The sequence below is a fragment of the Bos javanicus genome, chromosome 10 (genome assembly GCF_032452875.1).
Source record: "Bos javanicus breed banteng chromosome 10, ARS-OSU_banteng_1.0, whole genome shotgun sequence".
In the NCBI taxonomy this organism is placed as follows: Eukaryota; Metazoa; Chordata; class Mammalia; order Artiodactyla; family Bovidae; genus Bos; species Bos javanicus.
In genome coordinates this window covers 26,568,533-26,585,231 of record NC_083877.1, presented here as the reverse complement: position 1 = coordinate 26,585,231, position 16,699 = coordinate 26,568,533, and the positions used below count along the sequence as shown (strand labels likewise).

At 38.6% G+C, this 16,699-nt stretch overlaps 1 protein-coding gene across 1 annotated transcript; it reads left to right on the top strand.

The window, feature by feature from the left end:
• Nucleotides 1-8,179: 8,179 nt before the first annotated feature.
• LOC133255358 (olfactory receptor 11G2-like) lies at nucleotides 8,180-11,759 on the top strand. The gene is made up of 2 exons (XM_061429822.1): nucleotides 8,180-8,443; nucleotides 10,856-11,759. Exons 1-2 carry the CDS (start codon nucleotides 8,394-8,396, stop codon nucleotides 11,757-11,759), a joined length of 954 nt encoding a protein of 317 aa, XP_061285806.1. The 5' UTR covers nucleotides 8,180-8,393.
• The last annotated feature ends 4,940 nt before the right edge of the window (nucleotides 11,760-16,699 follow it).

The window sequence follows — 16,699 nt, the reverse complement described above, 5'->3', positions numbered from 1 at the left end:
CCAATATTTAAGTTGTTAAAAAGCTTAATGGAAGAATATTTAAATTTGTTTGAAACTGGATACAAACTTGATTATCTAAAAAGTGTCACAAATGGTGGCTAGACCAAATATACCAGCCCCTATGTATTTATTGGTGTCCCCCAAAATAAATCCTGAGACAAAGATTCCAATGCCGAGTTCATTAAGGTAATGAAGGGAAGACTGATAGAGAAAAGTCAAATAAGGAAGAGAAGTCTTCGGACAAAGGGTAAATAGTCAAACCAACTCCCATGGACGTAAATGCAGTTAATCCCTCTGGAGGATCCCAAGGTAGGCAATTAGACATTCCAGACTTATCCCAATATTTTGCCAAAGGAGCTGGGATACTGATACTCCAATTCCAATTTGTCTTTCAGAAAGTGTGGAGGTCATTAACTTCCAGCCTGAAAGAATGAAAAATGAGCAGCCAAAGCAGGTTTCCCAGTTATGAAAAAACTCTCAGGAAAACAAATGTAGAAGCTTGCAGTTGTACTGAAGTGGAAAGGAGGAAAAAATACAAAGGGAATACGGACCAGCAACCAATGAGCTCTGTTACAGTGTACTAATACCACCTTCAGAAATTCTATGAGAAAATATTTTGAGCTGGGGGAAACAATGACAGGAGAGGCTACCAAAAAAAAAGAAAAAGAAAGCAAGAAAGCAAGCAAGCAAAGAGAACACTTCATAAGTTATCTCCCTTCTGCATGATTAAGTTAATCTCCTGGGATCCTCACCCCACAGGGCTTAACTCTCCCACTGGTAGTCATCAATTCACAATGTTCTTATCTGCTTTTCAGAGGGTAAAATTATTCACCCCACCGAAATATATGATATTCCACTGTGTGTCTAAGCAATCTAATCCGACTGTGACACAAGGACTTCTGCAAGAAATAGTGGGGAAAAATGAAAAATATAAAATATGGACCTACTGTTTAGCACAGGGAACTCTGCTCAATATTATGTGGCAGCCTGGATAGGAAGGGACTTTGGGGAAGAATGGATACGGGTATATGTATAGCTTGATTCCCTTGCTATGCGTCTGAAACTATCACAACACTTTTAATCGGTTATACTTCAATATAATAAAAAGTTATAAATATATATATATATTAACTTTAACAACAAGAGTAACAATAGTTACAGCTGAATTGCAATGGTCCTTGTTTGCCAATTTCAAATCTCATGTTGTAAACAGAGGGAAACATCAAAGCAGTTCAAACAAGGAAGTTAAACGACCTGATAAGTCATTGACCTGAAACTCCTTCACAAATGGGACAGAGGGACAAGAAATGGGTTGTGCTAAAACACCTGTACCTCTGTCAAGATGAGGAAGCCTTAGATCCAACTCCATGATGCAACCCTAGAGCTAAGGAATGTTCTGTTCTGGCTTCTCTTGGACCTGAATTAACCATCAAGACACCTGCTTGAGACACCTGCTTGAGACTCACAGGGCTCAACCACAAATGAGAAAGGGTAGATCTATAAAACAAACAGGGAGGTCCTGGAAGGGGATTGATTCCTGGAGTAATTGCACAGCCCTCTATGGCTGAGGTCACATCATACCTCCAACCCATCTCTTCCTTCAGGAGAATCAGAGAAGACTTTGTTCCCCAAACCCATAATTGACAGCACTCACTAGAGGCCCAGGAACATCTTCCACGTAACAGCCACCACACTGTTTTTTTAATAGACTTCCCCTTGAACGGCACTCTGAGTTGGCTCATATTGGCAAAAGACTGATGAATTCTCATGCCATCACTGACAAGTTTGGGGCTGGAAAAAGTAATGTTTTCTACTCTACTGGGAGACAAAGGTAGAAGGACCACAGTCTCCTGAGAAGACAGGTCCCAGAGGAAGGGAATAAGTAGTAAGAACAGTCTCCTAACACAGAGATCCTTCTGGAAGTGGTAAATAGATCCTCATGAATTCTCACTCTTGGAGTCTCTGCTTATAATTTTCACATCCTTCAGCAAGCCACAGAAAGACCTTCACCCAGTTTCTACTCCTTCACCCCTTGATGGTTTCTGTAGAGAAGACCAACTCTCCTCTCCAGGAAGACCAGACACTAGGAGAAACTTCAGGTCTGGATAGTCCTCTTGTTCAAGAAAGGAGAAATAAATACAAAAGAATGAGAAAACTACTATCCTCTAAGTAAGGCTTCCTTTTACTTCGCTTCACCTGTGCATTACACAGCTAAACTTCCTATGCATTGCAGCGTGTCAGGCCCTAGCCAAGGTTCCACATGTTTTATCATCCAGAGTCCTCAGCACTTTGGTGAAAGTGCTGCTGTACCCATTTTACAGTTGGAAGAACTAGAAATAGTCTGTATGTTGTATATCATACCCTCAACTCCTTACTCCAAATCCTTTGCTCTTCTATTATGCTGTAACTGCCTACCACTTCTCAGAAATGAGAGTTTTTCTTGTTTTCAAAAGCATTGCAGAAATGGGACAGCTGTGACATCTCCTGACCAAACCAAATGAAGCAGATGGCTGTGCTATTGTGAGAGCAGGACATGATGCTTCTACCCCATTGTGCCTTTGTGGCCTAGCCCTGGGGGAAAAGCAAAATTTCAGAGAAATATCTTTCCTTCATCTTATATATTACATCTGAGAATCTGGCAAATCTAGATTGGGTTTAACCCAACCTTTCCAAGATAGCATGGAGGTCAGGGAGTAGTTTATCTTGCTTGGTTTTGTTAATAAACTCAGTCCAAACATCCTACATACATAACACAACTTTGACACCACTGTATGCATATTCCCACTCCCTCTGCCACAGAGCTTTCTGCAACTAATTGAGGGGAACTGTCCTGCCTCTCTGGACAGCTCCAGCTTCCCCTTGTGTCAGATGAACACCACAGCTCTTCTGTACAAAAGAGTGAAGTAATAAAAGGTGAGTAACAAACAATATGTTTTTATTCAAAATATCTTTTTTCACCCAGTGACAATTTATAGTTATATTGAGCATGAAATGGTGATGAAACACAGAGAATCATCTTTTCACACTTTTCTTATTTTCTAGGGCAGCTTTGTCAGACTCTCAAAGTAGAATTGCCCTAGAGGGAATCACCTGGATATTTTTGCCTCATGTAAACGTGACAAACTAATGGATTTTCTCATCTGAGACATAAATGTAAATAAATTATCACCTCTAGATCTATAAAACCTTCATATCATGTGTACTTGTAGTATACTTGGAGTAGGAGTAAGCATGTTATAATGAAAGGTTATTAAAAATTATATAACCCTACTCCCTTTTCACATAAAGAAACCAAAGTTTATAGACAGTAGAAGACTCCACTAGAGCCACTAAGCAACTCTGTGATGATGCTAAACCTGGGATTTCCATCCTACCCTCCCTATCTCCTATTTTAACATCTACAGCTGGAGACCATTATTATCTCTAGCAATACAGAGTAAGCCACCTAGGGTGGGACATGTTGTTCCACACAGAACCTTAGCTCCCATTACTTCCTTTGAATGGATTCCTCTCATCTCTGGGCCAATACTCTCATAGTCTCTGATCATTTGGAGCCGTTTCTTATATAATTTATTTCCGAAAACTTCATCTCACTGCCTCTTTGAAGTTCAAAGAAAGTAATTGGTAGATATCTCCATATTATCTATCTATATTCTCTATGTTGGTAACAGTGAGGACAATCATTTCTTGCAAAAAAAATTACAAATGTATACTATCTTCTTCATACTGTGCTGAGAACTAATTACGAATGACCATGGAGGACAACAAGAACAAAGACCCTGGGTCAGAAAAGTACTTGGCTATTTCTAGAAACTGAAAGAAGGCCAGTGTTATATTACTGAAGTACTGTGGGGAAGAGGGAAGCCGTGCATGCATGAGTATGTGTGTGTGTGTGTGTGTGTGTGTGTGTGTGTGTGTGTGTGTGTAGAGACAGAGAGAGAAAGAGGCAAATGGCTTTGGAAGCTCATCTTTTTAATTAAGCTAAAGCTGGCCCAAAGGTGCTACCTGAGAAGACTAGGCTGATTCTAGCTGCCTCTAGTGGTCTCCTCCCTTTCTATCTAATAAGATTCTTGCTGGACCAAGGAGCTTCTATTGCTCCACAGTATAGTGATGATTGTTGCTTTCCTATCCTTAAAAATGCATGGAACAGGAGTCAGCAAATGATGGCCAATGGTCCAGATCTGGCCTGCTGCCCATTCTTGTATAGACAGTGAGCTAAGAGGAAGATTTGGGAGAATGGCATTGAAACATGTATAATATCATGTATGAAACGAGTTGCCAGTCCAGGTTCGATGCACGGTACTAGATGCTTGGGGCTGGTGCACTGGGACGACCCAGAGGGAGGGTATGGGGAGGGAGGAGGGAGGGGGGTTCAGGATGGGGAACACGTGTATACCTGTGGTGGACTCATTTTGAAATTTGGCAAAACCAATACAATATTATAAAGTTTAAAAATAAAATAAAATTTAAAAAAAAGAATTCTTATATTTTGAATTTAAATTAAAAAATCAATAGAAGACTAACTTTCTGTTAGTCAGAAACTGTGCTAATATAACACATCAGAGTTATATTAAATTCAAACTTCAGAGTCCTTTGCAAAACAGAAAGTGTGTTTCTGTGTGTGTATGTATGTGTTTGAGAGATACAGTATGTATATGATTGATTAATACAGTCATGAGATGAGGTTGGAAATGTTACAAGGGGTCATCTAATAGTGTGGTTTGAAGATTTTATTTTCAGTGCATTGGGAAGCTAACTGAAGTATGTGCACAAGAAAAGGGACTGATCTGACTTTCTTTTTTAAAGAGCACTCTGGCCATGACAGGGATAACACACTATCTAGAGGCAAGGGTGAAGCAGGAAGCCGGTGAGGACAGTATCACAGTGATCCAGGGAAGGAAAGATGATAGCTTAAATAAGAGAGTGTTAGACACGAGAAAAACTAACAATGATTTCTGATGGAATCAATGTGAGGGTTACATAATGGAGAAAAACTACACTGACATAAATGTCACCCAAAAAGTTATTCAGCATTCAATTGAAGAGGTCAATTATATGATTGTTGAGCAGATGCTTACTCCTAAAATGAAATTTCAGGAATACCAGCAAAGCAAACCTGGTCAAAAATACTTAACTATTGTTTTTAATTGATCATAATACTTTCCTCTGAATCAGTACAAGAATTATAGACATGCTCTTTTTTTGCACAGACACAGACTTTGTTAGGACATTTCATAATGAGCATCAGCCTGCAGTGTTAATGTGGAGCAAAGGATTCTGGCAAAGTTAGGGTTAATCCCGGCTGGCAAATCTAGATTTGTCTTTAGATTCTAAAATACTTAGAACTCATTAAGGACCTTTCACATAGCAGAATTATTCCTTGGCATCCCTAATTTTATTCTTTACTAATCAATGGGCTCATGCGACTAATATAACTTTGTAAATACACTACAAAAGCCAGGGTAAGAAGCAAAAAAAAAGGGTAAATGATTACTGTCATTGATCATGAGTGAAACTGGTACAGAATGACTTAAAAGTCACTCAGATATTATACTCTTCTGCTGTCTTCCTTCAACTCTCCTTTATAAAAAAATAAATGTGTGGTCTCAGAAATTTACTGGACCCCTAGAAAAATGATTTTAAAAGCCGAAGAGAAAAAGATAGTAAATGGAATTGCATGGTATAGGTACCAGAACCTACACACTCTCCCCCTCACCAAATAAAGTCCATTAAATCATTCTAGTCCAGTTATATGCTCTAAAAGACAATCTGGCAGATCTGCAAGAATTTTATTGGCCTCAAGCATCCCTCATATGATAGGAATTAGGGAATCCTGTTTAAAATGACCCAGAAAGGGTTTTTAAAGAATATTTATTCTATTATAATCTCTGCCACAGCCTTGTTCCCCTGCCTCCAACAAACACAATTGTATTCCTCCTCCAACACATCATGTAAGCAGCCACACCTTTACATGAGAAGGGATGACACCTTGCTGCCACCACCTTTTGCTCCTGATCCTGGAGGTTTCTCAGAAATTGAATATTTCTGGTAGGAAATTATTAGACTTCCTGAGTCCCTGTGTCAAACTTCAAAATGCAAAATATGGATTTACAATAGAACAAGGGGTAGGGAACATAGATTTTCTTTATATTGCACATTTGTACATTATCTTACAGGGTTCTGATTGATTTCAAGATCAATGTGCAAGATTATTTAACAAAAGTATTCTCACTTAGAACAACAGAAAAAGACATGTTGCAGATATGCAAACTTTAAAAGCTACTCTGCCTTGAGATGCTCCAAGTAGTTACTGGAGGATAAGCAAAATTTTAGTTTTGAATCCTTACAAATCCACTGCTCTTTGAATATTTAGAATTCCCTGTTATCAGTAATATTCATAGCTCATATCATTGGGATAGAAATATATCAATAACTGTAGCTTGGAAATTTTCATATCTCTGTTCCAGGTAAGTATAGACCTGTTTTACATGCTCTGTTAATAATTCTTACACACTTGTCCACTGTGAATGACTAGAATTGCCTTTTTAACACAATAGAAATCAAGGCTAATTTCCCCTAGTTGATCTGACGATTGTTATCTGATGATTACAGATGATTAGTGTAAAACATTATGAAATTAATAATTTAAATCATTTAGTTTGAAATAAAGACTGCTTCAAAAGTCACATGAAAAAGTAATTCAAAAAGTTCCATTAATTTATGTTACATGGCAACATAGGTCTGTCCAGTAACTACTTGGAGCATCTCAAGGAGGAGTAGCTTTTAAAGTTTGCATATCTGCAACATGTCTTTTTCTGTTGTTCTAAATGAGAATACTTTTGTTAAATAATCTTGCACATTGATCTTGATATCAATCAGAACCCTGTAAGATAATGTATAAATGTGCAACATCAGATCAGATCAGATCAGTCGCTCAGTCATGTCCGACTCTTTGTGACCCCATGAATCACAGCACACCAGGCCTCCCTGTCCATCACCAACTCCCAGAGTTCACTCAAACTCATGTCCATCGAGTCAGTGATGCCATCCAGCCATCTCATCCTCTGTCATCCCCTTCTCCTCCTGCCCCCAATCCCTCCCAGCATCAGAGTCTTTTCCAATGAGTCAACTCTTCGCATGAGGTGGCCAAAGTACTGGAGTTTCAGCTTTAGCATCAGTCCTTCCAAAGAAATCCCAGAGCTGATCTCCTTCAGAATGGACTGGTTGGATCTCCTTGCAGTCCAAGGGACTCTCAAGAGTCTTCTCCAACACCATAGTTCAAAAGCATCAATTCTTCGGCACTCAGCTTTCTTCACAGTCCAACTCTCACATCCATACATGACCACAGGAAAAACCATAGCCTTGACTAGACAGACCATTGTTGGCAAAGTAATGTCTCTGCTTTTGAATATGCTATCTAGGTTGGTCATAAATTTCCTTCCAAGGAGTAAGCGTCTTTTAATTTCATGGCTGCAGTCACCATCTGCAGTGATTTTGGAGCCCAAAAAAATAAAGTCTGACACTGTTTCCACTGTTTCCCCATCTATTTCCCATGAAGTGATAGGACCAGATACCATGATCTTCGTTTTCTGAATGTTGAGCTTTAAGCCAACTTTTTCATTCTCCACTTTCACCTTCATCAAGAGGCTTTTGAGTTCCTCTTCACTTTCTGCCATAAGGGTGGTGTCATCTGCATATCTGAGGTTATTGATATTTCTCCCAGCAATCTTGATTCCAGCTTGTGTTTCTTCCAGTCCAGCGTTTCTCATGATGTACTCTGCATGTAAGTTAAATAAGTAGGGTGAGAATATACAGCCTTGACATACTCCTTTTCCTATTTGGAACCAGTTTGTTGTTCCATGTCCAGTTCTAACTGTTGCTTCCTGACCTGCATACAAATTTCTCAAGAAGCAGGTCAGGTGGTCTGCTATTCCCATCTCTTTCAGAATTTTCCACAGTTTATTGTGATCCAGACAGTCAAAGGCTTTGGCATAGTCAATAAAGCAGAAATAGATGTTTTTCTGGAACTCTCTTGCTTTTTTCATGATCCAGCGGATGTTGGCAATTTGATCTCTGGTTCCTCTGCCTTTTCTAAAACCAGCTTGAACATCAGGAATTTCATGGTTCACATACTGCTGAAGCCTGGCTTGGAGAATTTTAAGCATTACTTTACTAGCATGTGAGATGAGTGCAATTGTGCAGTAGTTTGAGCATTCTTTGGCATTGCCTTTCTTTGGGATTGGAATGAAACTGACCTTTTCCAGTCCTGTGGCCACTGCTGAGTTTTCCAAATTTGCTGGCATATTGAGTTCAGCACTTTCACAGCATCGTCTTTCAGGATTTCAAATAGCTCAACTGGAATTCCATCACCTCCACTAGCTTTGTTCGTAGTGATGCTTTCTAAGGCACACTTGACTTCACATTCCAGGATGTCTGGCTCTAGGTCAGTGATAACACCATCATGATTATCTGGGTTGTGAAGATCTTTTTGTACAGTTCTTCTGTGTATTCTTGCCATCTCTTCTTAATATCTTCTGCTTCTGTTAGGTCCATAACATTTCTGTCCTTTATCGAGCCTATCTTTGCATGAAATGTTCCTTTGGTATCTTTGATTTTCTTGAAGAGATCTCTAGCCTTTCCCATTCTGTTGTTTTCCTCTATTTCTTTGCATTGATCGCTGAAGAAGGCTTTCTTATCTCTTCTTGCTATTCTTTGGAACTCTGCATTCAGATGTTTATATCTTTCCTTTTCTCCTTTGCTTTTCGCTTCTCTTCACAGCTATTTGTAAGGCCTCCCCAGACAGCCATTTTGCTTTTTTGCATTTCTTTTCCATGGGGATGGTCTTGATCCCTGTCTCCTGTACAATGTCACGAACCTCATTCCATAGCTCATCAGGCACTCTGTCTATCAGATCTAGGCTCTTAAATCTATTTCTCACTTCCACTGTATAATCATAAGGGATTTGATTTAGGTCATACCTGAATGGTCTAGTTGTTTTCCCTACTTTCTTCAATTTCAGTCTGAATTTGGCAATAAGGAGTTCATGGTCTGAGCCACAGTCAGCTCCTGGTCTTGTTTTTGCTGACTGTATAGAGCTTCTCCATCTTTGGCTGCAAAGAATATAATCAATCTGATTTCGGTGTTGACCATCTGGTGATGTCCATGTATACAGTCTTCTCTTGTGTTGTTGGAAGAGGGTGTTTGTTATGACCAGTGCATTTTCTTGGCAAAACTCTATTAGTCTTTGCCCTGCTTCATTCCGTATTCCAAGGCCAAATTTGCCTGTTACTTCAGGTGTTTCTTGACTTCCTACTTTTGCGTTCCAGTCCCCTATAATGAAAAGGACATCTTTTTTGTGTGTTGGTTTTAAAGGTCTTGTAGGTCTTCATAAAACCCTTCAACTTCAGCTTCTTCAGCGTTACTGGTTGGGGCATAGACTTGGATTACTGTGATATTGAATGGTTTGCCTTGGAAATGAATAGAGATCATTCTGTCGTTTTTGAGATTGCATCCAAGTACTGCATTTCGGACTCTTTTGTTGACTATGATGGCTACTCCATTTCTTCTGAGGGATTCCTGCCCACAGTAGTAGATATAATGGTCATCTGAGTTAAATTCACCCATTCCAATCCATTTCAGTTCGCTGATTCCTAGAATGTCAACATTCACTCTTGCCATCTCTTGTTTGACCACTTCCAATTTGCCTTGATTCATGGACCTGACATTCCAGATTCCTATGCAATATTGCTCTTTATAGCATCAGACCTTGCTTCTGTCACCAGTCACATCCACAGCTGGGTATTGTTTTTGCTCTGGCTCCATCCCTTCATTCTTTCTAGAGTTATTTCTCCACTGATCTCCAGTAGCATATTGGGCACCTACTGACCTGGGGAGTTTCTCTTTCAGTATCCTATCATTTTGCCTTTTCATACTGTTCATGGGCACAAATGCAATGATGTCAACTCTTTGAAAAGTGGAATAAATTCATTCCATTTTTGTGACAATAGACCAGTAGGTTGGTTGGTAGATAGATTGATAGATAGACTCTATTAAATGTAATAGTTATATGAATGCATGCTAAGTCACTTCAGTCGTGTCTGACTCTTTGTGACCCTATGGACTGTAGCCTACCAGGCTTCTCTATCCATGAAGATTCTCCAGGCAAGAATACTGGAGTGGATTGCCATGCCCTCCACCAGGGGATCTTCCTGACCCTAGGATTGAGCCTTTGTCTCTTATGTCTCCTGCATGGGCAGATGGGTTCTTTACCATAGCGCCACCTGGGAAGCCCTAAAGGTAATACACTTATATGTATATTCTCTATCAAGTCTATATAATCTTCAAATACCACTACAACACTTTGCTAGAAGGGTTTATCTATTCTGACCAGAAATTTTCTGGAATCCAGGATGAAAATATAAATGAGAATAAAGAAACCCAGGCCAATATTTCATCTTTCAAGAAAAAAATTATTGATATATAAGTCCTTATGGGCTTCCCAAGTGGCATTAGTGGTAAAGAACCTGCCGGTCAATGCAGGAGACATAAAAGATGTGGGTTCGATCCCTGGGTTGGGAAGATCACCTGGAGGACAGCATGGCAACCCATCCTAGTATTCTTGCCTAGAGAATTCTGTGGACAGAGGAACCTGGTGGGCTACAGTTCCTAGGGTTGCAAAGAGTTGGACATGACTAAAGTGACTTAGCACTCAGGCATGCAAGTCCTTATATCTTTCCCAAGATGATTTAAGTATAAATCTGAGTCTTCATGTCTCTATACAAACTCATTTGATATTTGCTGGTCCTTTCACAGCTCCCAGATCCATGAAAATCTCCAACACCCCCAACACCTCCAGCACCATCACTGGCTTCATCCTCCTGGGCTTCCCTTGCCCCAGGGAGGGGCAGATTCTCCTCTTTGTGCTCTTCTCTGCTGTCTACCTCCTGACCCTCATGGGCAACGGTTCTATCATCTGTGCTGTGTGCTGGGATCAGAGACTCCACACTCCCATGTACATCCTGCTCGCAAACTTCTCCTTCCTGGAAATCTGGTATGTCACCTCCACTGTCCCCAACATGTTGGCCAACTTCCTCTCTGATGACAAGCTCATCTCCTTCTCTGGGTGCTTTCTCCAGTTCTACTTTTTCTTCTCCTTGGGTTCTACAGAATGCTTTTTCTTAGCTATTATGGCATTTGATCGATACCTTGCCATCTGCCGACCTCTACAGTACCCCACCATCATGACTGGACGTCTCTGCACCAATTTTGTGATCAGCTGCTGGGTACTTGGTTTTCTCTGGTTTTTGATTCCCGTCATTATCATCTCCCAAATGTCTTTCTGTGGATCTGGGATCATTGACCATTTCCTGTGTGACCCAGGTCCTCTTCTAGCACTCACCTGCAAAAAAGCTCCTGTGATGGAGCTTGTCTTCTCCACTCTATGTCCTATTCCCCTCATCATTCTTTTTCTCTTCATCATGGGGTCTTATGCTTTGGTCATAAAAGCTGTATTGAAAGTTCCTTCAACAGCTGGACGAAGGAAGGCTTTCTCCACCTGTGGGTCTCATCTGACTGTGGTTTCACTGTTCTATGGTTCAGTAGTGGTCATGTATGGGAGCCCAGCATCTGAGCATGGTGCTAGAATGCAGATGACTGTGACTCCGTTTTATTCTGTTGTTACCCCACTTCTTAATCCAATAATCTATAGTCTTAGGAACAAAGATATGAAAAAGGCCCTGAAGAAATTTCTGAGACTATAAAACTATTAACCAAAAAGACTCTTTAGCAAGTAGAGCCCAAATTTTTATTTACTAATTTGCAAACTTTTATAAATATTCTATTTAACTTATTTTCAGCTTAAAAACATATTCAGAAAATTTTTCATTAGAGTATTGACCAAAATTTCAGTATCTTGTGAGCATGTTGTCTGTTGATTTTTTCTTCTCTTGGTTCCTGATCATTTGTCCTGTTTCTTCATATGCTTCCATATTTTTAATTGAATGCTGCACATTATATTTTTGACATTGTAAAGACAATGGATATAGTAATGCAACAAAGGTGAAATTTCCCTCAAGTAGCAGATAGAGTAAAAACAGATCAGTTTGATCCCATTTAAGGATTCATGTTGTAAAAATAACCTAACCCACTTTTGCTCTTATTTCTGGGATGTGACTCTTACTCGGGAATATGACCTTTCTGAGATCTCAGCTGCAAACCTGGACTGTTTTTAGGATACCTCCACCTTAGCAATCCCTGAATTCCTATTTTTGTACCCTGAAAAATCAGGACTCCTAAAACATCTGCTCAGCTCTTTAGACTCCCAATTTCTGCTTTCTGCTAGATTTTTTTAAATCTCATCTTGTATCTAAATGGCTGGCTGAGAAATCAAAAATGCCTTGAAAGGAGATTCTAGTACCCTTTGATCTTCCTTCTCTGTGGTCCTCCTTTTCCAGAATTTGTTTCTCAAACCCCAAGTGCCTTACTGGCCATAGCACCAAACCTTTATTTCCTCAGTTCAGTCTGAGGAGAATCTACTGCTTTTTGCTGAGACAGTATTCTTCCTTCACCCCAATCTTTCCCATATGCCTTCCTATCTACATTTTCCTGCCCTACTGACTGCTATTTCTCAGGGGAAAACCCCCAAGATGAATGTGGAACTCATCTCCTTGTTGCTCCCTTCTTGGAATTGTATCCCATGAAGTCTTTTCTGTGTTAACTGCTTTCTAGTGCCTTAGAATGTTCTTCTTATATATTTTGTCAAGGTTTTATAGTTATTTTTTGTAGAATGATTAGTTTAATGCAAGCTGTTTAGTCATGACCACAGTCAGAGATTCTTGTCTTTTATAGTTAAATTCCAGACATTCTCATTACTATTCTCAGTTTCAGAAGATGATCTTATACCATAAATATGCAAAAACCTACAAAACAAAGAACAGTGAACACAGGGACTGGTACAAATGCAAATCTAGGAAGTAGATCTGCTTTTTTTCAATGCAGGCAGCTCCAGATTCTTGGGGCAGAGGCGAGGGTTGGGGGGAGGGGAAGGGGAGTTTACTTACAGTAAGATATGAAAAAGCAAAACCACAGAGAACAGATTTAGGCCATTTTTTCATTGGTATATAGTTGATTTGCAATCTTATATCAGTTTCAGATGTACAGCATAGAAATCCAGTATTTTTACAGATTACACTATAAAACTACTGCACATTTCACTCATTGTTCAAACTACTGCACAACTGCACTCACTTCACATGCTAGCAGAGTAATGCTCAAAATTCTTCAAGCCAGGCTTCAACAGGTTCATGAATCAAGAACTTTCAGATGTTCAAGCTGGACTTAGAAAAGGCAGAGGAACTAGAGATCAAATTGACAACATACACTGGATCATAGAAAAAGCAAGAGAATTCCAGAAGAACACCTACTTCTGCTTCATTGACTACGCCAAAGCCTTTGACTGTGTGGATCGCAACAAACTCTGGAAAATTCTTAAAGAGATGGGAATACCAGACCACCTGACCTGCCTCCTGCAAAACCCGTATGCAGGTCCAGAAGCAACAGTTAGTACTGGATATGTAATGGACTTGTTCCAAAAGATAAATATCCAAAAGATAATCAATGGTGGCCAGGACATGGGAACATTTGCACACTGTTGGTAGGAGTATAAACTGGTGCAGCCACTATAGAAAACAGTATGGAGGGAGTCTCAAAAACTAAAAATTGAACTACCATATGATCTTGCGATTCTACTCCTGGGTGTTTATCTGAAGAAAATGAAAACACTAATTCAAAAACATAAATTCACCCAAATGTTCTTGGCAGCAATATTTACATGAGCCATGATATGGTAGTAGCCTAAGTGTTTATGATGTACAGATGAATGAATAAAGAAGATAGAAGGTGTGTGTGTGTGTGTATAGAATAGAATACTATTCAGCTAAAAATAGAATGAAATTTTGTCATTTATAACAACATAGATGGACCTGGAGGATATTATGCATAATAACTCAGAGAAAGACAAATACTGAGTATTATCATATATATCTGGAATCCCAAAACTAAAACAAATGAATGAATATTTTGAATGAATGCAAAAAAACAGAAATACATTCATGCATTTGGAGAACAAACTAGTGGTTACCAGTGAGGAGAGGGAAGGGGTAGGGTATTAATAGGTACAAACTACTATGTATAAAATAAGCTACAAGAATACATTGTACAGCACAAGGAGTATAGCCAATATTTTATAACAACTTTACATGGAGCATATTATATTAAAAATACCCAATCATGATGTTGTACACCTGAAACTAATATTATAAATCAACAGTACATCAACTTTTAAAAATGGGATGTGAAGGGGAAAAAAAAAGAAAATGACTTGGCTCTCATAGCCAGAACCAGAAAAAAAGTAGCTGGATCTTTTCTCAATATATAATAAATGCTTATTATTATAATTATCAAGCAAGAGAAAAAGTATTAAAATATTTAAAATTAAAAGTTATCTAAACCCATCACCCTCAGGTAAACACCATTAATATTTAAGTGAACAATCTTTCATGTATTATTTTATACACATACACACACTCATATAAGTTTTATACAATCGGATATTGTACATGCTGTTTTTATGACAGACTCCTTTATTTTTTTCCTTCCCACTCCCTACTACCATCACTTCACCCACAATCTAGTTTTCACACATCCCATCTCTACTAGATCAACAGTGATAACGACCTAATAAGCGTGCTTCATACTATTCTCCAAGATCCTAATTATATAAACGTATTTAATTATATATAAGGATTTTTTCATTATCTTTCAAAAATCAAATCATTATTATATAGGTTTCCATACAAAGTGCTTTTATTTTTAGGCTTATAGTATGCAATTATCTCCAAGTTTGATACCTGGGTCAGAAAGATTCCCTAGGGAAGGAAATGGCAACCTACTCCAATTACCTTACCTGGGAAATCCCAAGGAGAGAAGAGTCTAGTGAGCTACAGTCCATGGGCTCACAAAGTAGTCAGACATGACTTAGTGACTAAACAACAACATTAAGCATACCGCATATGTTCATTTTCTACAGTAGACTAGAGATATATAATTAATAAAACCAGTCTTCCACAGGACGCTTCTATAGGAAGAACTATTCATGAGTTTTGGTTAATACTAATTCCATAAAAGACATGACTGAGAACAAGTTTCATATACTTACTGAGAAGGTTTTCATTGACGAAATTTAAGATTAAAGTCTTTATATAGGTATCATGATAATCAAGTAAATTATTGTCTGCATTTCTACTAAATTCAGCTAACTCGCAATGTGCCTGAAATGAACTTCCACTTTAGCCATTCAAGAATTGTACAGCCTCGGGTGTACATGTGTTCCCCACACACGTGTACACCCATGTACATCCTTTATCAAAATAAAAAAATTAAAAAAATTTTAAACTCCAAAAAAAAAAAAAAAAGAATTGTACAGCCTCAAGTACACCATCAGTATCTTTTTATAAATGAGGTAACTAAGCCTTGATTAAGTAAGTTTACCAAACAGTTAAGAGTGTTGGAACCAGGTTGAATTAAAGAACTATGACTCCAGAAACCATACTATAAACTGTTATGCTATAGTGTCTCCTGATGTTAGGTTCTCATATGTAAGCTTCCAAGTTAAGCATTTTATATACACTATCTTTTTTAGCCTTCATTATAACATTATATGAGCCATTGCTATTTCACCTGTTTTACAGAATAGAAAACTAAGGCCTGGAGAGAACAGATAACAATTTGCCAGTAATGCAGTCTAATAACAACTCAGAAAGCAGAGATTCAACCAAGTCTCTCTGAGTCCAAAACTCACATTCTTCATCATTATTAATTTGTTGTAACAGAGTTTTATATATATACCTATATATATGTTATTGAGTGAAGTGGGGAAAATTGCCCTTGTGCCTCTCCAGCTGAATAATATTCAGCTATTAGGAAGAGTTTATGGGAAAAGCCTGATAAGAACTTAGTGAATAAGTATAGTTGTTGTTTAGTCGCTAAGTTGTGTCCAACTCTTTGCAAGCCCGTGGGCTGTAGCCCTCCAGGCTCCTTGTCCATGGGATTTCCCAGGCAAGAATACTGGAGTGGGTTGCCATTTCCTTCTACAAGGAATTTTCCTGCATTGGCAGGCTGATTCTTTCCTGCTGAGCCACAATTAGGAAGTATTTATGGGAAATAGCTGATAAGAACTTAGTGAATTAGTATAGTATAATATTGTAAATACAACATGTGCAGAAAAGTTAAATCCAGTCTTCAGAAAACAATACAAAAAAAGTATAAAAATACTTTAAATGGCAATGTTTGAGTAGTAATGTGGAGGTCTTTTTCTATTTTGGTTTTTTTTCCCAATTTTATGCTTTATTGTCAAATGCTGCAATATTAAGTATTGACTGCCCATGACTTAATGATAGTTTGACCTGTGATTTTTCAACTTTACAACTGCATGAAAGCAATATTCATTTAGTAGAAACCATACTTTGAATTTTTAATTATGATCTTTTCCCAGGCTTGTGATACATGGTAAGATACTCTGTTGTGATGCTGGGCATCAGCAGCACATCAGAGCTCCCAATCAGGCACATAATCATAAGGGTAAATAACCATGTTGTACTGATAAACCATCCTGCTTTTTCACATTTAATACAGGAAGAAAATT